Source organism: Acartia tonsa, chromosome 12, assembly GCF_053477335.1.
Source record: "Acartia tonsa isolate MP-2025a chromosome 12, ASM5347733v1, whole genome shotgun sequence".
Classification (NCBI taxonomy): domain Eukaryota; kingdom Metazoa; phylum Arthropoda; class Copepoda; order Calanoida; family Acartiidae; genus Acartia; species Acartia tonsa.
Window position 1 is genome coordinate 25,777,770 of NC_137271.1, and position 26,325 is coordinate 25,804,094.

Consider the following 26,325-nt stretch of genomic DNA (forward strand, 5'->3'; position numbering starts at 1 on the left):
ATATTATACTTGGTCCTACACCCCTGGTAATATTGGTCCTATTATAGGACCTGTTATATCAGGTAATATTATACTTGGTCCTACACCAGTGGTAATATTGGTCCTATTATATGACCTGTTATATCAGGTAATATTATACTTGGTCCTACACCAGTGGTAATATTGGTCCTATTATATGACCTGTTATACCAGGTAATAATATACTTGGTCCTGCACCCCTGGAAATATTGGTCATATTCTAGGACCTGTTATATCAGGTAATAATATACTTGGTCCTACACCCCTGGTAATATTGGTCCTATTCTAGGACCTGTTATATCAGGTAATAACAAACTTGGTCCTACAACCCTGGTAATATTGGTTCTATTCTAGGACCTGTTATATCATCAGGTAATAACATACTTGGTCCTACACCCGTGGTAATATTGGTCTTATTCTAGGACCTGTTAAATCAGGTAATAATATACTTGGTCCTACACCCGTGGTAATATTGTTCATATTCTAGGACCTGTTAAATCAGGTAATAATATACTTGGTCCTACACCCCTGGTAATATTGGTCATATTCTATGACCTGGTTTATCACATACGCTTCTACTTGGTCTGTTCAACAATCAACGTCAAATATTACATTACCGACAGACTGACGGAACAAGTAAACTATATAATTGATGAGGTATATGGAAGAAAAATAATCAGCCGTCTATTTTGAATGAAAGCCAAAAAAATTATGTTTACCCACAAACCTAGCTGAGAGATGGATAGAATGAAGAACTGATTGACATTCCGAATTATAGAATAGCATGGATTTTAAAAATATTTAAATTTCAGGCCTGCTTCTTGATACTATGAAATTTGCTGGTGAAAAAATAGACTGTCTTTCCCAACAGTTAAGTATTTTGGCGGTTTCCTTCAATGTGTCTATTCTTCTACTGATTTTGAAATTTAAAGCATAAGAGTGTAAAGGGCGGATTGGTGAAAGGTGGTTATTTTTTACTTTTTAACGAGTCAGGGGCCAGGCACTTAAAAAGGAAAGAAGAGGCTGGGAGCAGGGGAGGGGGTGGCTTGTTTTTTCATCTATGGAAAACTATTGAATAATACGATGCAATAAATAACTTTTCTGCAATTCACTTGTTTATAATCAGGCTTTCTGAATATATCTTTTGTTTTCAATTTTATTTCTTAATCAAACAACAAGAGTTCAAGGAAGGTTGAGAAACGTATCTATACAATTTTAGAATAATTTTCAAATAACCAATCCCTATAAATTTCTCTATACACCTTCCTCCGCCCCTTTAAATAACACTCTATTGAACGTATTAGGAAGGTTTCCAGTTCGCTTCGAGCTTCCCCATGAAAAATCCCCCCAAAAATAATTGTTCTTGTTCTGTTTTAGGTTGTTGATGAGTCTAATTACAGTTTTCCTTTTTATTGCTGTTCAGGAATTTTAACCAATTAAAAATTGTTGACATGTGGACGTACAGACCAGGGGTAGCTTTTCTAACAATAAATTCTACAAAAAATCACGAAACCTTTTAAAGTGTTTCATTTAACTGAAGAGGGGTGGGTATTGGATGAAAAGGAAAGGAAAAGAGGGATGGGGTTGTGGGGAAATTTTCCATTAGAATTGTTTGTCAGAATATCATTCCCTTTTCCCTGGACAAACCATAATATAATTATTGAGTATCTAAGCTCTTTTCAATTAAATTGTTATTTGACTTTTAGTATCAATGTAATTTACTGTCCAAGGGGTCTAAAGGGATAATATAATGGCCGATAAATTGATGTACATAAATGTTTAATAAAGTCCTCACAGTTGTTAAGCCAACGAATAAGAAAACGCAATCATAAAACTTTGTGGACTAGTGTAATTTAAAGTCCAAAATGGTCCCTCCCTTCCTGATATTTTGCAATTATTATTTCAAACATCTCCACTATTTTCGCGGACATAATCGTCCTTGCTTTTTTGTGAGCTGAGGACGATGAATCGTAATATAATTACTTGGATGTGGCTCCAGATTTTCATGTACTCTAAGCTTGCTAAATGATGATTCCTCATCCCCTACCCTCCTACAGGATTAACTAAATAAATGAGATCCATATTAGCAACCTAAATTGACGACAAATTTCCCTCTGTCAATATATCCACGTATTCTATATCCATTGGACGATGTCACTGCTAATAAAATAAAGTTAAACAATTAATGGTTAAAATAATCAAAATAATTTCAGTATCAATTTTAATTTCTTCGGTGGCTGTACTTTTCTACGATATTGATATCAAGGTAACTATTGCGAATATATATAAATGTAAGATCAGTACAGACAAAGATCCAAGTAATTTTTATTCAAATAAATCATTCAAAGCCTTCTCAAATTTTCCCTTTGAAAAAATAAGGGGGGGGGGTGATGGGTAGGGAGCAATGGGATAGGAGTTATTTTTTTTCCATGAAAGATTTATCTGGGAGGTGGATTTACCTAACCCTCCCCAAAAATAGAAATTTTTTGCTTCCAACAAGAAGCTCTGTTGTAGAACCTAATCGGTCTTGTAATTAGTGAGAACTACTATAGTTTAATTTGGGGCCCCAATAAATTACATAATATTGGAAAAATAGAGGGCCTAACCAAAATTTAGATATTTTTAAAAAAGATTACTAAACCATATAGGTGTTTTAAAAACAAAATATCAATTTGTCTTTAATAAAAACTATTTTTGTGTCTTTTTGCCATTGTATATTTTTGGTGTATGTATTGGATTTCAATTTTGTAAAAATTAACAAATGTATGTTTTAGCCCACAAGAACAAAAACACCCTGGCGACAAGAATTATCTTGGTATGATACAGTGTTCTTAAGGGATAAGCTAATGGATGGTAAATTGATGTACATACCCAATAAATCAAATAATTAAAATTTAATGAATAAGGGCAAGATGTAACAATTTAGATTGTAAAATGATTGCTTCTATTAACATAAGGATGACAACATTTAAAATAAGCACTCATAAAAAAAGATAGATGTACAAACTAACATTAAAGTATAGATTCATTTAGTATTTAATATCAAAAAAATATTTATATTATTTGGTAGCTGAACAATAATTACATAGATTATCACAAAATTGCTTCTGTATATGATTGACACATAGGCAATATTCCTTTCCAGACCATGCCTAATTGTTACTGGAATTAATATGCAAGACTTGAAGAAAAAAATTCAATTATCTCATTCCTAAACTGGCCAACCCTAGTTACAAAAAAACTCCCAGTATGGCTATGAATCCTATTAATATCCGCTGGATTAAAACCGGTCCTCAGCCATACTGAAAAAAAATGTATCATACCATGTTACAGACAATTTATCCAATAATTTTTCAATAAAAATCATAAAAAGTTAGTACTAGTTTTAATAATATAATTTTTCAATTTAATATCCTTGGTAAGCTGTCTATAATACAATGCGATAAATAACTATTAATATCTTTTTCCTTCAGGATTTTAACTGCTCCTGCCTTGTTCTGTTATGCTGTTCTATTCTTTTTTGGAGTCAATATGGGGGTCACAGAAGGAATGGAATATTTTAATTAAGGTTGAATAATTGATATATTATAGAATATACATGGATATTATGTCAGGGGAAAAACTATCATCAATTTAGGTTGCTAATTTAGACATCACTTATTGGTCAGTTCGTTCATACAGTTAAAGGGGTTGGGGGGCATGCTAAGGGTTTCAATCTATTAAAGTACATGATAATCTGATGTAAGATCCAAATAATACTAAATCAATTTGTTGAATAAAGGGAGACAGGATTATTATGTGATGTACACATGGTTTTGTCAGGGGGAGGGGGGCCAAGGAAGGCGGTTGTAAACATAAAAAAATATTATTGGTAATTACTCCTCCTTACACCCCCCCCCCTTACATACAGCTATGAATCTAAATATCTACTTCCATAATAATGGTAAATTTAAATATATAAAATAAATTGAATTAAATATATAAAATGAATTGAAATGAGGGGAAAGGGCTGGTACTTTTTTCTCATGCCTAACCCCTATGGAAGGTCTTAACCTGCAGTGTTCTAAACCAGAATCCAATGTAACTTAATCTAACCTTACCTAAAGTAACAAAGAAACAGATAAAAAAAATCCTTCCTATTTTTAATTTTATTTTCAAAAAAGGGGGTTGGGTTTCAGTTCTCATTTAAACCCTTTGAGGGAAACTGCCGATATTGTCTTTAAATGATTTTTTTCAATCATAATATAAAATTTCCATGAAACAGGATTCTTTGCTCTGTTTGTTATTGAAGAACTTAATGTATCTGCTGAATGGTTTGGTAATATCTTTTGAAAAAACACACACATAATAGAATGTGTGTCTGTCACAAGGTGTATTACAGCTAAAAGGGTCAATACATAATTTTATAGAAGAATTTAAAAAAAAGCCTAATAGAACAGTGAAAATGGATACTAACAATTACAAATTATATCCTATTTGCCAAAAACCCCCAAATAGAAAGACAAACCCAACAGACATTATGATTTATATGTAGTAGCTTTTCTATAAAATACTAGAAATGCCTGGATGTACCATCCAGGTTTAGATAAATTAGTGAAAATTATTGTTTCCTTTTTTTATAATACATTATTGGTATTGCATCTTATAGCTATTCTTTCATAGCGTAGTGGTATGATATGAGAGAATGGGGTACGAAGATCAGTGGTTCAATTATTGTTGTTAGAATAAACATATTTTATTTCCTTTAAAAAAAATTTAATTTTTTATTAAATAAATAAAATAAAACTAAAACTTATTTTGAAAAGTCACTTAAAATCTTTAAAAAAGCAATTTAAAAAAAATGTTGCCAAGCCTCGAACCGACTTCCTTGGCCCTAAATATTCTAAAGAATATTTCTTTTTATGACATTGTAAACAATATCAGTAATTAATAAAATAAAACTAATTTTGAAGTCCCTTAATATATTTAAAAAGGTAATTAAAAAAAAAATTATCGCCAAGCCTCGAACCGACTTCCATGGCCCTAAATATTTTAAAGAATACTTTATACTAATTGTTTAAATTAACTGATCATTAAAGCTTTCCTCTTTAGCTCAGTGGATAAATTTTATTGTTAATATTTTATCCAAGCAGTCTGAAGCACCTAAGATCGAAACCTCTTCGGGTATTTAAAAAATATTTTTATCTGTATAGAGAGAGAAAGAGAAAGAAAGATATTGTTGTGTGGAGGGGGGGGGGGTAATTTTTTTCCAGAACGATTTCTCTTGGGTGGGTGGTTTTACCCTCTTCCAAAATAGTTAGAAACCTTCCCAGAACCTATGATAAGCTACCCTGTAAAGGAGAACCATATGGGTTCAGGGGTTAGCGAGATCCTTTGTCACAAACAAACAGACAGACAAATAAACATTCTGTTACTTTATTATATGGATGATAGCTTTAATAGTTTATTATACATGCGGGCAATAGAACTGGAATTCTTGATAAGTTACTTGGGGGGTTTTGAACCGGCGACCTATAAGCTTTGAGGGATACTTAATATTATAGGAGGAAAGAGAGAGAGAGAGAGAAAGAAATTCGTAGGTTGCGTAATTTTCAATCATCAGCGACCGTTTAAACGGATATAAAAATCAAAAATTTATAAAGTAACAGGATATTTGTCTGTGTGTTTGTATGTTTGGAGGGTAGGGCGAGTAATATAATAGTTATTTAAAGCATCGTATTATTAACTATTATTATATAACACTGGCTTTAATCTGAAATGATTGTGCATTTTTATATTCATAGAAAACTGGATATAATAAGATGTTAAATATATTTTTCAGTCTGTTATGTTAAATAAAAATTTTTTTTTACATGAATGTCCCCACCTGGAGTCGATCTTGGATAGCCACGACCTTAGCCTTACAACGTACCCCTATGCCACAAATGCCGCATTAATATCAAACAAAAATTGGTCATGTTTTTACAACCCAAAACAAAATTAATAATGGGGATTAATCAACCCTTCTTTTTCTTCCATTGTTCTTTCCTTGAACTTTCCTTGAATATTAATATTTTTCTTCCATTGTCTTTTACCCTACTATTAATCTTTTTCTTCCATTTTCCAATCCCCGACTATTAATCTCTGAATATTAAGGGGATAGAAATTGAAATTATTATAATAGCTAAAACTATTACGCCGATATTAAATTACACCAAATTTTTGTTAAAAATATTGTTATAAGAGCTAAAAAAACGTTCCGCCGACATTTAAATACTCTTTTGTTTTAATTTAAATTAATCTAATAATTTTTACAAAGACGACATTATAAAAAAATCACGGAGGTTTCGTGAATTTCATTTTGGGAGGTGGGGGGAGACATAAGGAGGAAATAGGGAAGGAAGAACATATGAAGTGGGATGGATTTATAATAATAGTATAGTTTTTTTTACAAAAACTTAATTTTGATGTAAATTGTTAAAAGAATATCGTTTTTAGGATTATTATATGTGTATGTACATTAGATATAATGTTTTAAATAGTTTTAATTAACATTAGGTCAGTTTAAGCTTAATTTATACGAAACATTGCTAAATTTTAAATCTTTTATATGGGAAATTTTGTCCATGTACTTTTCGACCGAAACCACGAAATTCAAAAGTTGGGAGGTTTCGTGAGAAAAATATTTGGTTTGGTAAGAAAAACACGGAGGTTTCGTGAGTAATATATTTTTTGGTTTCGAGGTTTCGTGAATCATACTATTTTTACTACCTTATCTATTTTTACTTGCAATCTTTGAAGTTGCATATAGCTTATGTATAGAATGTGTGACTTCTTATCTGACTATCCCAGGTTCGAATCCCGTCCGAGAGGGCCACCGATTTTGTAAATGTTAAAAATTGGAAGATTTCATTAAATAAAAGTTGTCGCAAATATAGGTATTAAATAAACTAAAAATCAAAATTTGTTTTAGCCTATATAACTTCAATCTTGATGGGGGTGAGTCTTATAACCTGTCTAATAGCTGGTGCTTCTAGAAAATGGGTAAGTTTTTATTTCTAATTGGAGAATTTAACCTTCAACTCATGTAAGTGTTGCTATGTGAAATAAAGATTGAAAGTGCTCTTTATAGTGCCTAATGATCTATTATTCTAATATGACATCAATTGGGATATTTTGGGCCAAATTTATAAATTTATCCCCTTTTTTAATAGACACTATATATATAGCTTTGAGATTCAAGCCCACAAAGATCTTAAGTCAGGGAAAAGCTAAATAATATTGAAACTCTACATAGTGCCTATTAAAAAAGAGGATAAATGTAAAATTTTTGGCAGAAGTATCTTGAATGACACCATATCAGAATAATCCATTATTTCAAATTTATCCCCTTTTTAACCCTTACAGATCGGGCCCCAATTCCCACCTTAATAGATCGGGGGGGAGGGGGGTCATATTGACCCCCCCTCTATCTCGGCTTCTGTTATAGATAAAGACGTAAAATTTTTTCTGGTGGTTCATGTGTATTTTTAGAGAAAATTACTTTTTCTAGTCATAACGATCAGGACGCTCCTTAGCCGCTTTTTGGCAGCCAGCCGCTAAATTTTAAAACAGCTGTAAAGCGGCCAATGTCGCAGCTAGGATGACCAAATTTTAGGACGAACTTTTATTTTTCATAACAAAAAAATTACTTTTTCTGATCATCGCCGAAAAACGGCAAATAACGGAAACCGCCATTTTTGGCGGTTACGGCGGTAAAACGGCGGTTGGCGGCGCCAATTGATATTTTTATCTGTTTATTGTTGCTCAAGGATTTAACAAAAAAAATTATAGGTCTCTAGCTGTAATAGAAGCCACGATATTCATGATATATGTCTGTAGTAAAAGCCGGACAAAAATCGGTCATAAAGTCGGTCAGGGTGTGGTCAAACGGTCATAACACCACTTTTCTCATAAGGTCATTGATATCTCAGTATTCTCCAAAAAAAATTTAGGTTTCTACCTTATACACAAAAGTCATAATGTAGAAATTAAGATTTATTTAGAATTTTTTTTTAATTTTGGTGCTACCCAACCAACTTTGACCGGACACAACAACTGACACAGACCAGATATCCTAATAAAATCAACTCTTGCCGACGCATAATAACTAAACTTAAAAAGTCATAAAGTCACAGCTATCCATCTTACCTAAAAAAAAAATGACATTGAAAAAACTAGAGGGGGGGGGTCAATACGACCCCCCCCCCCGATCTGTAAGGGTTAAAAGTAAAGCTTTTCTATTATAGGTCCGTATGTCAGTCCAAATGTAATGGATAGCTTTTTTCGTTAATCATAATCACTAGGTGATTTGCACTTCCGAGAGCCGGCTCATTGGAGAATTTTAAAGAGCCATTGTTGAATCTTATATGTAAAAGATTTTAGCTAAGATAAGCACCAAGTCATAAATACCTTGATCTAGAGATAAACATTGGCATCTAATATGTAGTGGCTCTCAATATTTTTTTTAGAGCCAGTTTAAGAGTTTTCACATATGAAAACCAAAAATGTCTTGTTTAAATCACACAACCTTTCCAAAGATTTTGATAATATTGATTAAAAGGATGAAATTATTCAAAATTAGCACAGCATGATAAGTAATAATAATATTTTTTTTCTTTTTCAGTATTCAGAATGAAATATGAAATAATTTTCATTTTAGTATTTTTTTTATAAAACTACAATTAAGGTCGTCCATTCGTAACGGTTAGCTCTTTTTGTTAATTTAAAAATTGAGGTGATAGGTTCGAATGTAAGACTGACACTAGATCATAACTAAAGTTATTAAAAATCCTCTCTACTTTGGATTTGTCATGTGATCGTCATAAACAGTTAGAGAAGGGATAATGCCTTGGCCTTTAAAAAGGCGCAACTCGTTAACAATTACAGTTAGAACTTTTCAGAAAAAAATTCGTGCAATCAAAGGGTTAATTGTTTGTTGGACAGTATTTTACGTAAATGATAACGAAATTTTCAATAACAGAGTAGCTTCATTATGAATTTAATAATTTTATGTAATTTGATAATTTATTCATCACCACATAAATGTTAGATTAAAAGCATATTCAAATCTCCCCTACTGCAAAGTATTTCTGTTTCTTTAATCATATAAAATGATGTGCTATCTCGTCCGCACAGCTAAATGTGTTGACGGGTTCCCATAAAAAAAAAACTTTATTTATCGGTTCAGCGGTTAGCAAGATCCTTCACTACTGTTTTGGATAAAAACCCTAATTAGCCGATGTTATCACCTTTGAACATATACATGAATTTAAACAAAATAAAAACAATATCTTCTAAAGAATTAATTTATTGACAATTAACATTAGTTAAACAGATTTAAACAAAATATTTAAGAAATATATCAAAATATAAGTAGATTGAGGTAGGTATTGGTAGGTAATAAGAAAATTCTCTGATTTATCTCTGTCAACAGTGTTGAACTAAAAAAAATACACTTTTTAAAACACCTTCATAGATTCAATAATATTAGATTGATTTTTTTACTGATAGCTTTTAACTGATAACTATCTATTTTGATTTTAATATTTTCTTAGACTTGTATTGTATAGGGTTTATAGAACACTTAAGAAATATTAAACAAACTAGAAACTCAACAAAAAAAATCAATGAAATAAAAAAAGAAAATAGAAAAATGTATAAGAATTTATAAGAAAAACTTACCAATTTGTTGAAAAATCAGGGTTTTGATCTAAATATTTACTCCACTGTGGATCACTGCCAAATTTATATGCCATCACTAAGAATTATCTCAATAGGCCTAGATTATCAAAAATTATAACAAAAAAAAATAGCAGTAAAATAAAAGTTACAAACTATTGGTCAATGTTCCTTCAACAATTTCATAACATCTCCAATTACAAAACAGTAATAAAAGAAAACATGAAAATATTTACAAAACATTGACAAATAAAAAATAACCACAACTTTTACTGCTATTTGAGTAAGATCATAACAAAAAAGAATAACAGTAAAATAAAATTTACAAATTATTGGTCAATACTCCTTCAACAACCTCATATTTTCCTCAATTACAAGACAGACTGAGCAGACCGTCAATTAGTAATTAAAGAAAATATGAAAATATCTACAAAATATTGATCAATAAAAAATAACTATAACTTTACTGCTATTCAAGCACTAAAAAATGTTCTTTTGACTAAAAAATAACACGTTTCAAACCTTCTCTGGAGGAGTACAAAATCTTACTGACTTCTTGTTTGTTTTTTACCTCTTTTATAACCCTTTATTGACGAAAAAACCGGTTTGAGTACAAAAATGCTTTAAAATACTTAAAAATTTACTTTTACTTTTATTGTAACATACACGTTTTTCTGATTATTTTAGTAAAAAAAACGATTTTTTTAATAAAAATTAGACATTAGACAAAATAGATATAGACTAGTATGCAATAAAAAAATAGAATTCAATTCATCACAAATTCTCTAAAACACTGGCCAGGACCAATTTGATGAATTGAATTCTTAAAGTACTAACCTTTCTTCTTCAATTTTTTCTGCTTTTTCAAAAAGTTCTTATCTCTTTTCATCTTGTCTTGTAAAATTACACCTTGAGATTTCATGATTTTTTTAAGTTTGTTGAAATTATTAGTAAGTCCCCAATGAAATTGAAAATGTGAAATTTCTTCACCTGGATTTCTTGAATTAGCACACCAATCATGAATAATGCTATGATTTTGGAGTATCTCATTTGTTACTAACACAAATGCCTTATCATGATCTGTTTGTTCAAAATGGTTCAAAATTTCAACAAAAGATAACATTTTTGTCCAATCTCCTTTTGTATTATAAGTTATAATTTTACCATTTTTATCTTTTCCTAGGAAAGGCCTATCAGTGTTTGCAGCTAAAACAATGCTCTCTTCAAAAAGTAAAATTCCAAAATTGTTACTATGGTTTAAGCTTGATCTATAAAGAAATCTGCACAGACTTTGGTGTACTTCAGTTTTCATCTCGGTTTTATACACAGCCTCATTACTATCAGTCTTCTCATTCTCATCAATATCATCAGTCTTCTCATCAATATCATCAGTCTTCTCATCAATATCATCATAACTTCTCTCATCAATTTTCCTAGGCTCAAGGAACTTTGGCAAATCAGTCTTTAATTCTCTGACTTTATTAGCATAGTCAAGTCTGAATCCATTCATATCATTATCACTAAAATTGAGACCGATTCCACTAATGGCATGCTCTGCAAATTTACAAACATACATGCCACAATCAGTGTAATTCTGTTGGTGTGGCAAATCTTTCCTGATACTCACAGGGAGTTTAGTTTCTAGAATTTCTTCCATATAATCCTTGCATGATTCAAAAAGTGAATTAGGTTTCTGTTTGTAATGAAATGAATCATAAAACTCTATTTCTTTTGATTTTGGATATATTATTGCAAGTGTCCAATGGGCTCCTAAACATAAAGGTACAATAATCAAGTCATGCCCATCAAAATACATCCTATATTCAGCTTTATACCTCTGTAATACAGATTTACCTTCTTTCAAATCATTAGACAAATATTGACTTACAACAAACTTATGGTCAGGTAAACTAGCAAAAGTATTGATAACACAAAAAATTATAACTTCATTTAGATATTTCTCAGGAGTTGCTAGTCTCTTTAGATCATACACAGCAATTTTCTGATCTTTTACTGCTGATACAATGGTGTCTGGATCCTTGAGTAATAAATTGTCTAGTGGAATATTTTCATATTTATGAAAGTTTTCATGGCTTATATCTTTTTCATATCTAGACTTCTGTCTTCTGAAGGTAAGGCCTCTCTCCAATGCTTTGAATTCACTAAAAATAAAAAAAAATAAATGAGTAAGAGCTTAAAAAGGAAAGCCAAAAAAACGAGAAAAAAAAAAAAAAAATTGCACTCTTTTAACTTCTAACCAAAATAAGACTTGGAAATAAAAATTATTCATTTATTTAAGACTCAATATTGTAAATATAAATATTCATACAATCTTATAATAATAAATACATTATATGCTAAGATTTCAAAAAATAAGCAAACCATATAGTATCAAGGTAATCAAAATATAAGATCACCATTAATACAATATCATCATTTATTTCATCAAGAACATTTTGAAAATATACATCAACACTTATAGATTATCAAAGCCATAGCGATTTAAGCACAGCATTTGATTGAACTATTGGATATTGAAATCAAAGTGTTTAAGATCTAATATTCTTGATGATATCAAACAATAGACAAGCTTTGACGAAATATAAGTCAAGCATTGATCTAAGTTTGTACAATAAACAAGTAATAGACAAGCTATGACGAGATATAAGTCCAGCATTGTTCTAATTACTTCACACAATAAACAAATATTAGACAAGCTTAGACGAGATATAAGTCCAGCATTGATATAATCACTTTGTACAATGAATAAATATTAGATAAGCCTTGACAAGTTATAAGTCCAGCATTAACTAATTATTCTGTACAATAAATAAACATTACTATTAGACAAGCTTTGACGAGATATAAGTCAAGCATTGATCCAATTTTCTGTACAGTACTATATACCTGGTATACTAAAAAAACATACAAGATTCTACTTTGAGCTTAACTAAATGGATAACATTTTCTAAATTGCTTTTTGATAATATTAATTAAGCTCAAGCTCATATAATTAAAGATACTTCTGTTGAATATAAGAAGCAAGTTGATGTTCCTTAGAATTGAAATCAATCTCATCAGAAGCTAGTATCAGGACCAGATCTTTGATACTTCTCTCAACTCTCCTCTTGACAACTTCTTCATAATTACGATATTCAACAACAACTTTGTTAATACGACCATCAACGTTCGTTTCAACAATCTTACCATATTTGTATTTTATGTTCCTTGTTCTATTTGATTCTTGAACGACAAAAAGAACAACATCATTCACCTCAGGAGGTCTTGCTTCAGTGAAACGTTTGCCAGGAATAAATCTAGGAATAAAGTCACCTAAAAGTTCAATAAGCTTGTCATTAGTAGCAGCAACTTCCTTGATAGCTTTGGCTGGATTGAAATCAACAGTAACAAACTTCTCAGGACTTCTTGCATTGTTTCTACCTAAAATAAATAAGTTAGGAGTGATTAAACCCAACTCTCCCATTGTGTGAGCTTGATCATCCTGATTTGAAGTAATAGGCAAACTGTTAATCATGGTAGCAATATTCAATCCTATAGTTTCCCATTGTAGGTAACTATGTTTCACACCAAGTTCAGCTGCTTTCTCCAAAAATTCCTTCAAGATTTTAATCTTTGATTCTGCTCGTCCCCTTTCATTATGTCCTAGAGGAGTGCTATAATCAAGGATAATGTTCTGCTTAGACCATAAATTCCCAGCTAGATCAGTAAAAGATATCTTTGCATGTTCCAGTGACTTGAAACTAGATTGTGAATCAAGCACTAAATACTTTGGCCATCCATATCTGTTTGCTGATCTGGTTAATGCTAGCAGGATTGAATTTACAGTCATGTCTTCTAATGCACCTATTGACGTACATCCTGAAATAAGACATACCTGTATCAAGAAGTAAGCAGGCTTAGTTACTCTTTGCTTGATACTATCATGAGCTTTATACACTCCTGCAATGTCAATCATGGTGGAGAAAAAAGGAATAGCTTTCATCAAAGAGTATGCAGATTGATTTCCAGTAAGAGGAAGATAATGTTTCTTCATCAAATATCTGCAACGTGGACAAGTATTCCGAATGAATTTAACCAATTTTCTAATCCTTTCAACATGAATGATCTTTGAAACAAAAGAAACTGTCCTGTCTATTCCACTGTGTGGACAAAGCTCCCAATGAACATACATTACAATAGCATATGTAACTACATCTGATACAAGGAACACTGGTTGATTAAAATCAATTTCATGAATAGGGGTTGAGGTTTCAACTCTGATAGCAGGAAGAGACAATCGACCACCACCATACAAAATGTCATCTTTCTCTGTGTATTCTTTCAATTTAGTGTGATGAGTAATGGATTTTACTTCCTTGGTTCCAATCTTGCATATAGCTGTCCAAGCTAAGAAAAAGTCAAGTGGTGAAACTACAAATTTTGATTGTTGATCAGATTTCTTAGAAGTTAGTTTATTGAAACCTGATGCTTTAAGCTTAGTCTGAACCTTGCAGATTGGACAGTTTGAACAGAACTCAATCTTGTGTTGATTGATATGAACTTTATGTCTTAGTCTTGATACAAACCTGAAAATAAAAGCTAACTGTAAGAATCCTTTCTTGAATCCATGTTTAATAAAATCAACTGCATAAATTTCATTAACTCCTTCGACAGCTGAGTTCACATCATCTTTAGCTTTAGTATGCAACTGTATATTTGGGTTAACATCATCTTCAGTTTTAGTTTGTATCTGTATATTTGGGTTCATAGCAAAAATTGCAGGAATATCTTTGGACAAAGAAACTTCAACAGATGAATCACAAGATTCTACATCAGCAAGATCATCTACACAGAAACAATTCATATCAATAGGTTCTGTATGTTCATCTACTTTCGTAGCAGGAAACTCAGTATGTACTTCTTTCTCCACATCAGCAATATGTTCAGGAGTCATTGAAGCACATACTTCTTGATAAGATCTTATTGGCATTCTTTCAAAAGGTAGTTTCATCCAGGCTCTTCCTTCTTGCCATTCAGATCCTTCTTTAACATCATCAAAAGTAGCTGTACCCCTAGTCAGTAAGTCAGCAGGGTTATCATGAGAACTTATCAAGAAAAAACTATCTGCTCCAATAAGACGATGAATCTGGGTCACTCTGGAGTGAACAAACTGCTTAAGCTTTGCTTTCGTATTGCTTATCCAGCAGAGAGAAATGCTTGAGTCAGTCAGGAATATAACAGATGATACTCTACCCTCTAATGCATTACACACCGTAAATGCAGTTTCAGCTCCTAACAAACAACTTATAAGTTCATTTCTAGGAGTATTGAAGTAAGATGACTTACTCCTAGATGTTAGAAGTCTGACATAGTAGCTACCATTTGGAGACTTTGTTCTTGCATAGATACAACAGCCAGCCATAGTTGAAGCAGCATCAACTGCAACAATCAATTCTATTTTCTCCGGATCAATGGCATCTTCTGGAATCACACTTCTTGGAATCAATAAACTCATTGATCTAAACATCAGCTTCAGATTTTGTATCCATTTTCTTCTGAATTCACCAGTAACTTCATCATCTAGGTCAGTAACGGGTAACTTGTGAAGGTCAATCTTGTAATTAACTTTCAAAGGCTCCAATATACCTACAATATCAAAGCATTCGAGAACTCGTCCTAACAAGTTCCCCTTAGTAAATTGGATATCCTTTACAAGTAAATCAATGTCTTCTTCGCAACATAACTGAAAAGGATTTGGCTTCTTTTGACCACGACGTTTAACATTAAAATTGATCTCTTGGCATTTGTAACCCATAACATCAGACATGGGCAACCATCTATACCCCCCATAGGAGGTACAAATGCCATCATCAGAACATTTATCAGAAGGATTTTCTTGATTCTTAGTCACTACTTTGATCTTGAATCCTCCATAATCAACCATTTCAAGCAACTGCCTGATCATTTCATCTCTCATCTCCTTAGTATTAGCTCCACCCTTGGAGTCATCCATGTACGTCCATTTCATAATTATTTTGTGAGCAAGTGGATAAACTAATTTCTTTAGATCAGCAGTTTTCCTCAATCCATATGTTGCTTGAGCACTAGCACTCTTAACTCCATACATAAGAGTTAGTTGACACCATATTTGAAAATCTTCTTGAGGATCTAAAGACTCACTAAATAAATAAAGACTAAACTTGTACATATCTGGAGTAAGTTTTAGAGTGTTAAACATCTTTGTGATGTCTGAGACAAAGATGTATTTGTAACATCTCCAACTTATCAGAATCTTGTACAAATTAGTCAAACAATTTGAACCTTTTGCAATTATGTTGTTGAATCCTGAACAAGTCGGATCAACTACTAAACGATGTGGCGTAGAAACCGAATCCGGTTTAGCCACACTTCTCCAGCAAAAGTAGTGTCGAAACTCTGAATCCAGAATTTCATTTCTTATTTGCTCAGGTAGTTCTGACAAAGGAGCTACAAATCCTTTGTTATAGACTTCTTGGTTAAACCTTACAACAGAAGCTCTAGTTTCAGGAGGTTTATTTCTTTGTGTTTTGAGAATAGAGATAGCCATATCCATGTTGTCTTTCCTATCACCCCATTGCTTGCTGAGATAACTAATAGGTTCCTCAGTAAAAGGATACTGGCAGGTAGTAATCTTATTCTCAGGATCAACTTGAACAGAGTTAGAAATCAATACATCTTCAGCAATTTCTTTGATTGATGTGGCTCTCATCTTGTCGCTCTCTTTACATTTTTTGCATATTGCACATTCAGGACATCTGTAATCTACAACACAACCTGCATCTTCTTGCTGTTGATGTTTCTTTTCTAAAACTCTGGAAACTGGTTTGAATTTAAAAATTCTTTCTTTACAGTTATCACAAATAACACAGTTAATACAATCAACATTAACTTTGGGGTCAACATTTAACAAATCAGCTTCTGTTTGTGTAATATCAGTTACATGGGGATCATTGTATAAAGAATTGAAAAATTTGTTAACACAATCATCAACACTTTCATCTTCAGACTCAACTTCAGGAACAGATATACCTTTAAAACCTAATGATTTAGATTCAAATTGCTCTACTATTCTGCATGTTTCTTGAAAGAAAGCAGGCAACTGACCTAGGAAATTGTATGCTTTCTTCACAACTTCAATAGGTCCGGCAAAAATAATATTAGAACCATATATATCCCGCAATGGACTTCTCCATACTTGTAGACCATCCTCAAAGACATACTCACGGGTAGGAAAGATATGAGACTGTTTTATTCCAATTATCATGTGGATTTCTTGTCCCCCAATCTTCTTAGGGAAATCACTTTTAGAATCATTGAAAGAAACTAATGTTCTTTTGACATGATCAATAACATCTGCAAGATCTACTTCAGGTAATTCACTTGAAATCCTCTCAACACCTAGTAATGGAAATGAAAAGAATTCTCCTCTGTCGTTTGGACCAAGGGTCAACTCATACAATGGACAATTAGTATGAACAGTTTGACCACCTGCAACAGTAAAACTTTGACTTTGTTCATCCAATATGGTTAAACTTAATCTCTCAGCTATGTCTTTCTTTATCATCTCTCCAAGAGCACCAGAATCAAATAATATCTGAACAGGAGTTCCATTCAGATTAACTACCTGTGTTGGATAAACAGAGAGACTAGCTGAATCTTGTCTTGTTTTGAAGTAGACATCTGATTTCGCGACAGTTTTACCTGTATTAATGTCAAAAGCATTTTCATTCTTCCTTGTTGGTTTAGGATTTTCTGGAAAACCAAGTTTGAAAATTTTACCAACAAATAATAGATCAATATTTGTATCTTTCCTAAATCCAGGTAAGAACTCAGATATAGCACTTTTGATATTAGTATTGGAAGCATTATTGTGCTCTGAACATAATAAGATATTTTTAAGCACATGATTGTTTTTACAGGTTGGACAAATTATACCTGAAGGCAAAGCATTCAAAAGTAAGCAAGATTCATTGTTTTGCTTTACTTTACAAATATACAATAAACAAACTTTGCAAACCTTCTTTGCTACTGCCATTTTTTCTCTTTCTATTGGTTTCATTTCTAAGAAAGATTTACAGCGGCCACTTAAACAGTCTTTGACTTTTCTCTTTACAGTATCATGAGCAATACACGGAGCCCCAAAATACTTCTCTGTTGCAAAAGTTCTACTCTTTTCTCTGTTTGATTCATTGATGGTTGCCTCAACATTCATAACTTTAGTTTTCACCAATGGTTGTTTAATTTCCTTTTCAGTATCCTCTTCTAGATATAACTCATTGGTAAATTCTAAATCCTTCAAAGTTGTTTTCATCATATCCATAAGTATTTCGAATGTATTTTGTCCAGACAGAGCTTCTTGATTTCTTCTAGCTGCTTCTTTCACATATTTTTGTGAAAAGGAACGAAACATAAAATCTGGCAGCAATTTTGCAAGATCAGTTATATTGGAATAACTAAAAGCTTCAAGCTTAATCTCAGGATAATCTTTCACATTCATTTCAACTAAGCTCTTCAGCTGTTCAAGAACTTCAACATAAGATTTAACATACTTAATTTTATCATTCCTTGAAGATCTTATATTGACACTTTTAAGCTTCTTGATCTGGTTACGCTTGTGCATATGTAGGATATTAACATTACCATGCTTTCTTATGAGCGCTTCTTTCATAAGTGCATAATTAGTGCGAATATGGCGAACTTCTGCTTTGATACTAACATCCAAGTAATTGGAGAATAGATAAAGTGCTTTATCTTCAGTATTAAATCCACGAGAAATTACTTCATAGTTTGAAAAAAATTCATAAATGTTGGTGCTTTGCTCAGTATGTCCTTTGAAACTGCTTAATTCAAGAGGTTTGCTGTACTTTTGTTCGCTTTGCAAATGCAAACCTCGTTCACACACTAGATTTTCAACTTTCTTAATCCACTTTGTAGCAGAACGAAAAGCTTTTACTGCTTCTAACTTTAGACTATCATTACAGATGATTGGAAGTTTTTCACTCTTCCGTTCTAAGTCAGCTTTAAGCTCTTTCAGCCTAGCACAATCTCTTTTTTCTAAAGCAGTCAACTCCACGTCAGCTAAATCCTCACTAATCTTCTTAGATACAATTAAATGTATTGCTTGAAGATCTTCAACAAGAGATATCTCCTCAATCATATTAGTTTGAGGTTCTACAAATCGCCAAGTTTCTTCATCTTCAATTGTAGTAGAATAATCAGACAACACTTTACTGGCTACTACATCTGAAAATCTTACCGTATTGCCATTCCTTAATGGCGTTGATGCTTGATTACTAAGATCCAACTCCTTTTGGTCTTCTAATCTTGGTACAAAGCTTTGACTGTAGGTTTCACTGTTATTTCTATCTGATTGCTTTGCAAAGTTGGGAGTGCCCATTGGAAGAAGATTCTCCAAGTTGTATTCTTCCTTCTTGGTTCCATTGTCGGTATCTTCTTCATCTATAGCTTCCTGAGCTTCCTGAGCTTCCTCAGCCATCTTTTTCACCAACTCATCATATCCATTCAAAGTAATCAAATATAAACCTTTCAAAGCATGGTACTCTTCTTCTAATCTAAGAATATTGTTCTGTTCTTCATCATTGGCTAATCCTTCTAGCAGTCCTACAAATCTTTGCTGTGTTGCAATATTATCAATCAACATCATTAACTCACCTTTTCTTACAAACAAAGTTTTCTTATCCAAAATTTCATTCTCTTTCAGGTTCAACCTTTCACGTTTGGCCTGAAATCTTTTGATAGAAAAATTCAAATACTTATAAAAATTTTCACTATTTTCATCATATTTCTTCTGTAAAAACTCAAAATCTATTTCACAAACACCTGTATAGTTTAATAATTCTTTAGAATTATCCAATCCTGCTGGATTTAGAATAATTGAAGATATATCTAATCTGGCTTGTGCCATTTTAGTCAATTTTATTTAAATTCAATCTATTTATGTCATAAGGTTTTTAACTTGGCTAATTCATTTGCAGTAATTAAGTAAATCTATTTGAACTTACAACATATCTTTAAAAAAATAGTATAAACAGAATTACTGCTCCATAATTTCGAATTGTTCAATGTTTTGGATAAAAACCCTAATTAGCCGATGTTATCACCTTTGAACATATACATGAATTTAAACAAAATAAAAACAATATCTTCTAAAGAATTAATTTATTGACAATTAACATTAGTTAAACAGATTTAAACAAAATATTTAAGAAATATATCAAAATATAAGTAGATTGAGGTAGGTATTGGTAGGTAATAAGAAAATTCTCTGATTTATCTCTGTCAACAGTGTTGAACTAAAAAAAATACACTTTTTAAAACACCTTCATAGATTCAATAATATTAGATTGATTTTTTTACTGATAGCTTTTAACTAATAACTATCTATTTTGATTTTAATATTTTCTTAGACTTGTATTGTATAGGGTTTATAGAACACTTAAGAAATATTAAACAAACTAGAAACTCAACAAAAAAAATCAATGAAATAAAAAAAGAAAATAGAAAAATGTATAAGAATTTATAAGAAAAACTTACCAATTTGTTGAAAAATCAGGGTTTTGATCTAAATATTTACTCCACTGTGGATCACTGCCAAATTTATATGCCATCACTAAGAATTATCTCAATAGGCCTAGATTATCAAAAATTATAACAAAAAAAAATAGCAGTAAAATAAAAGTTACAAACTATTGGTCAATGTTCCTTCAACAATTTCATAACATCTCCAATTACAAAACAGTAATAAAAGAAAACATGAAAATATTTACAAAACATTGACAAATAAAAAATAACCACAACTTTTACTGCTATTTGAGTAAGATCATAACAAAAAAGAATAACAGTAAAATAAAATTTACAAATTATTGGTCAATACTCCTTCAACAACCTCATATTTTCCTCAATTACAAGACAGACTGAGCAGACCGTCAATTAGTAATTAAAGAAAATATGAAAATATCTACAAAATATTGATCAATAAAAAATAACTATAACTTTACTGCTATTCAAGCACTAAAAAATGTTCTTTTGACTAAAAAATAACACGTTTCAAACCTTCTCTGGAGGAGTACAAAATCTTACTGACTTCTTGTTTGTTTTTTACCTCTTTTATAACCCTTTATTGACGAAAAAACCGGTTTGAGTACAAAAATGCTTTAAAATACTTAAAAATTTACTTTTACTTTTATTGTAACATACACGTTTTTCTGATTATTTTAGTAAAAAAAACGATTTTTTTAATAAAAATTAGACATTAGACAAAATAGATATAGACTAGTATGCAATAAAAAAATAGAATTCAATTCATCACAAATTCTCTAAAACACTGGCCAGGACCAATTTGATGAATTGAATTCTTAAAGTACTAACCTTTCTTCTTCAATTTTTTCTGCTTTTTCAAAAAGTTCTTATCTCTTTTCATCTTGTCTTGTAAAATTACACCTTGAGATTTCATGATTTTTTTAAGTTTGTTGAAATTATTAGTAAGTCCCCAATGAAATTGAAAATGTGAAATTTCTTCACCTGGATTTCTTGAATTAGCACACCAATCATGAATAATGCTATGATTTTGGAGTATCTCATTTGTTACTAACACAAATGCCTTATCATGATCTGTTTGTTCAAAATGGTTCAAAATTTCAACAAAAGATAACATTTTTGTCCAATCTCCTTTTGTATTATAAGTTATAATTTTACCATTTTTATCTTTTCCTAGGAAAGGCCTATCAGTGTTTGCAGCTAAAACAATGCTCTCTTCAAAAAGTAAAATTCCAAAATTGTTACTATGGTTTAAGCTTGATCTATAAAGAAATCTGCACAGACTTTGGTGTACTTCAGTTTTCATCTCGGTTTTATACACAGCCTCATTACTATCAGTCTTCTCATTCTCATCAATATCATCAGTCTTCTCATCAATATCATCAGTCTTCTCATCAATATCATCATAACTTCTCTCATCAATTTTCCTAGGCTCAAGGAACTTTGGCAAATCAGTCTTTAATTCTCTGACTTTATTAGCATAGTCAAGTCTGAATCCATTCATATCATTATCACTAAAATTGAGACCGATTCCACTAATGGCATGCTCTGCAAATTTACAAACATACATGCCACAATCAGTGTAATTCTGTTGGTGTGGCAAATCTTTCCTGATACTCACAGGGAGTTTAGTTTCTAGAATTTCTTCCATATAATCCTTGCATGATTCAAAAAGTGAATTAGGTTTCTGTTTGTAATGAAATGAATCATAAAACTCTATTTCTTTTGATTTTGGATATATTATTGCAAGTGTCCAATGGGCTCCTAAACATAAAGGTACAATAATCAAGTCATGCCCATCAAAATACATCCTATATTCAGCTTTATACCTCTGTAATACAGATTTACCTTCTTTCAAATCATTAGACAAATATTGACTTACAACAAACTTATGGTCAGGTAAACTAGCAAAAGTATTGATAACACAAAAAATTATAACTTCATTTAGATATTTCTCAGGAGTTGCTAGTCTCTTTAGATCATACACAGCAATTTTCTGATCTTTTACTGCTGATACAATGGTGTCTGGATCCTTGAGTAATAAATTGTCTAGTGGAATATTTTCATATTTATGAAAGTTTTCATGGCTTATATCTTTTTCATATCTAGACTTCTGTCTTCTGAAGGTAAGGCCTCTCTCCAATGCTTTGAATTCACTAAAAATAAAAAAAAATAAATGAGTAAGAGCTTAAAAAGGAAAGCCAAAAAAACGAGAAAAAAAAAAAAAAAATTGCACTCTTTTAACTTCTAACCAAAATAAGACTTGGAAATAAAAATTATTCATTTATTTAAGACTCAATATTGTAAATATAAATATTCATACAATCTTATAATAATAAATACATTATATGCTAAGATTTCAAAAAATAAGCAAACCATATAGTATCAAGGTAATCAAAATATAAGATCACCATTAATACAATATCATCATTTATTTCATCAAGAACATTTTGAAAATATACATCAACACTTATAGATTATCAAAGCCATAGCGATTTAAGCACAGCATTTGATTGAACTATTGGATATTGAAATCAAAGTGTTTAAGATCTAATATTCTTGATGATATCAAACAATAGACAAGCTTTGACGAAATATAAGTCAAGCATTGATCTAAGTTTGTACAATAAACAAGTAATAGACAAGCTATGACGAGATATAAGTCCAGCATTGTTCTAATTACTTCACACAATAAACAAATATTAGACAAGCTTAGACGAGATATAAGTCCAGCATTGATATAATCACTTTGTACAATGAATAAATATTAGATAAGCCTTGACAAGTTATAAGTCCAGCATTAACTAATTATTCTGTACAATAAATAAACATTACTATTAGACAAGCTTTGACGAGATATAAGTCAAGCATTGATCCAATTTTCTGTACAGTACTATATACCTGGTATACTAAAAAAACATACAAGATTCTACTTTGAGCTTAACTAAATGGATAACATTTTCTAAATTGCTTTTTGATAATATTAATTAAGCTCAAGCTCATATAATTAAAGATACTTCTGTTGAATATAAGAAGCAAGTTGATGTTCCTTAGAATTGAAATCAATCTCATCAGAAGCTAGTATCAGGACCAGATCTTTGATACTTCTCTCAACTCTCCTCTTGACAACTTCTTCATAATTACGATATTCAACAACAACTTTGTTAATACGACCATCAACGTTCGTTTCAACAATCTTACCATATTTGTATTTTATGTTCCTTGTTCTATTTGATTCTTGAACGACAAAAAGAACAACATCATTCACCTCAGGAGGTCTTGCTTCAGTGAAACGTTTGCCAGGAATAAATCTAGGAATAAAGTCACCTAAAAGTTCAATAAGCTTGTCATTAGTAGCAGCAACTTCCTTGATAGCTTTGGCTGGATTGAAATCAACAGTAACAAACTTCTCAGGACTTCTTGCATTGTTTCTACCTAAAATAAATAAGTTAGGAGTGATTAAACCCAACTCTCCCATTGTGTGAGCTTGATCATCCTGATTTGAAGTAATAGGCAAACTGTTAATCATGGTAGCAATATTCAATCCTATAGTTTCCCATTGTAGGTAACTATGTTTCACACCAAGTTCAGCTGCTTTCTCCAAAAATTCCTTCAAGATTTTAATCTTTGATTCTGCTCGTCCCCTTTCATTATGTCCTAGAGGAGTGCTATAATCAAGGATAATGTTCTGCTTAGACCATAAATTCCCAGCTAGATCAGTAAAAGATATCTTTGCATGTTCCAGTGACTTGAAACTAGATTGTGAATCAAGCACTAAATACTTTGGCCATCCATATCTGTTTGCTGATCTGGTTAATGCTAGCAGGATTGAATTTACAGTCATGTCTTCTAATGCACCTATTGAAGTACATCCTGAAATAAGACATACCTGTATCAAGAAGTAAGCAGGCTTAGTTACTCTTTGCTTGATACTATCATGAGCTTTATACACTCCTGCAATGTCAATCATGGTGGAGAAAAAAGGAATAGCTTTCATCAAAGAGTATGCAGATTGATTTCCAGTAAGAGGAAGATAATGTTTCTTCATCAAATATCTGCAACGTGGACAAGTATTCCGAATGAATTTAACCAATTTTCTAATCCTTTCAACATGAATGATCTTTGAAACAAAAGAAACTGTCCTGTCTATTCCACTGTGTGGACAAAGCTCCCAATGAACATACATTACAATAGCATATGTAACTACATCTGATACAAGGAACACTGGTTGATTAAAATCAATTTCATGAATAGGGGTTGAGGTTTCAACTCTGATAGCAGGAAGAGACAATCGACCACCACCATACAAAATGTCATCTTTCTCTGTGTATTCTTTCAATTTAGTGTGATGAGTAATGGATTTTACTTCCTTGGTTCCAATCTTGCATATAGCTGTCCAAGCTAAGAAAAAGTCAAGTGGTGAAACTACAAATTTTGATTGTTGATCAGATTTCTTAGAAGTTAGTTTATTGAAACCTGATGCTTTAAGCTTAGTCTGAACCTTGCAGATTGGACAGTTTGAACAGAACTCAATCTTGTGTTGATTGATATGAACTTTATGTCTTAGTCTTGATACAAACCTGAAAATAAAAGCTAACTGTAAGAATCCTTTCTTGAATCCATGTTTAATAAAATCAACTGCATAAATTTCATTAACTCCTTCGACAGCTGAGTTCACATCATCTTTAGCTTTAGTATGCAACTGTATATTTGGGTTAACATCATCTTCAGTTTTAGTTTGTATCTGTATATTTGGGTTCATAGCAAAAATTGCAGGAATATCTTTGGACAAAGAAACTTCAACAGATGAATCACAAGATTCTACATCAGCAAGATCATCTACACAGAAACAATTCATATCAATAGGTTCTGTATGTTCATCTACTTTCGTAGCAGGAAACTCAGTATGTACTTCTTTCTCCACATCAGCAATATGTTCAGGAGTCATTGAAGCACATACTTCTTGATAAGATCTTATTGGCATTCTTTCAAAAGGTAGTTTCATCCAGGCTCTTCCTTCTTGCCATTCAGATCCTTCTTTAACATCATCAAAAGTAGCTGTACCCCTAGTCAGTAAGTCAGCAGGGTTATCATGAGAACTTATCAAGAAAAAACTATCTGCTCCAATAAGACGATGAATCTGGGTCACTCTGGAGTGAACAAACTGCTTAAGCTTTGCTTTCGTATTGCTTATCCAGCAGAGAGAAATGCTTGAGTCAGTCAGGAATATAACAGATGATACTCTACCCTCTAATGCATTACACACCGTAAATGCAGTTTCAGCTCCTAACAAACAACTTATAAGTTCATTTCTAGGAGTATTGAAGTAAGATGACTTACTCCTAGATGTTAGAAGTCTGACATAGTAGCTACCATTTGGAGACTTTGTTCTTGCATAGATACAACAGCCAGCCATAGTTGAAGCAGCATCAACTGCAACAATCAATTCTATTTTCTCCGGATCAATGGCATCTTCTGGAATCACACTTCTTGGAATCAATAAACTCATTGATCTAAACATCAGCTTCAGATTTTGTATCCATTTTCTTCTGAATTCACCAGTAACTTCATCATCTAGGTCAGTAAAGGGTAACTTGTGAAGGTCAATCTTGTAATTTACTTTCAAAGGCTCCAATATACCTACAATATCAAAGCATTCGAGAACTCGTCCTAACAAGTTCCCCTTAGTAAATTGGATATCCTTTACAAGTAAATCAATGTCTTCTTCGCAACATAACTGAAAAGGATTTGGCTTCTTTTGACCACGACGTTTAACATTAAAATTGATCTCTTGGCATTTGTAACCCATAACATCAGACATGGGCAACCATCTATACCCCCCATAGGAGGTACAAATGCCATCATCAGAACATTTATCAGAAGGATTTTCTTGATTCTTAGTCACTACTTTGATCTTGAATCCTCCATAATCAACCATTTCAAGCAACTGCCTGATCATTTCATCTCTCATCTCCTTAGTATTAGCTCCACCCTTGGAGTCATCCATGTACG

At 31.8% G+C, this 26,325-nt stretch overlaps 1 protein-coding gene and 1 long non-coding RNA gene across 2 annotated transcripts in view; one reads left to right on the top strand and one right to left on the bottom strand.

The window, feature by feature from the left end:
* The window catches only part of LOC145334077 (uncharacterized), a 64,484-nt gene that overhangs the window by 11,328 nt on the left and 26,831 nt on the right, over positions 1 to 26,325 (top strand). Inside the window, exons 13-19 of the mRNA XM_080179360.1 lie at positions 831 to 887; positions 1,394 to 1,436; positions 2,227 to 2,284; positions 2,793 to 2,833; positions 3,492 to 3,563; positions 4,281 to 4,336; positions 6,971 to 7,041. Of these exons, the coding sequence (XP_080035486.1) occupies positions 831 to 887; positions 1,394 to 1,436; positions 2,227 to 2,284; positions 2,793 to 2,833; positions 3,492 to 3,563; positions 4,281 to 4,336; positions 6,971 to 7,041 (398 nt within the window). The remainder of the gene's footprint in view (positions 1 to 830; positions 888 to 1,393; positions 1,437 to 2,226; positions 2,285 to 2,792; positions 2,834 to 3,491; positions 3,564 to 4,280; positions 4,337 to 6,970; positions 7,042 to 26,325) is intronic.
* LOC145333646 (uncharacterized) lies at positions 19,925 to 21,434 on the bottom strand. Its single transcript, XR_013884569.1, has 2 exons — positions 20,311 to 21,434; positions 19,925 to 20,069 (listed from the first exon to the last, which is right to left on the bottom strand). It is a non-coding gene; the product is annotated as an uncharacterized LOC145333646 (long non-coding RNA).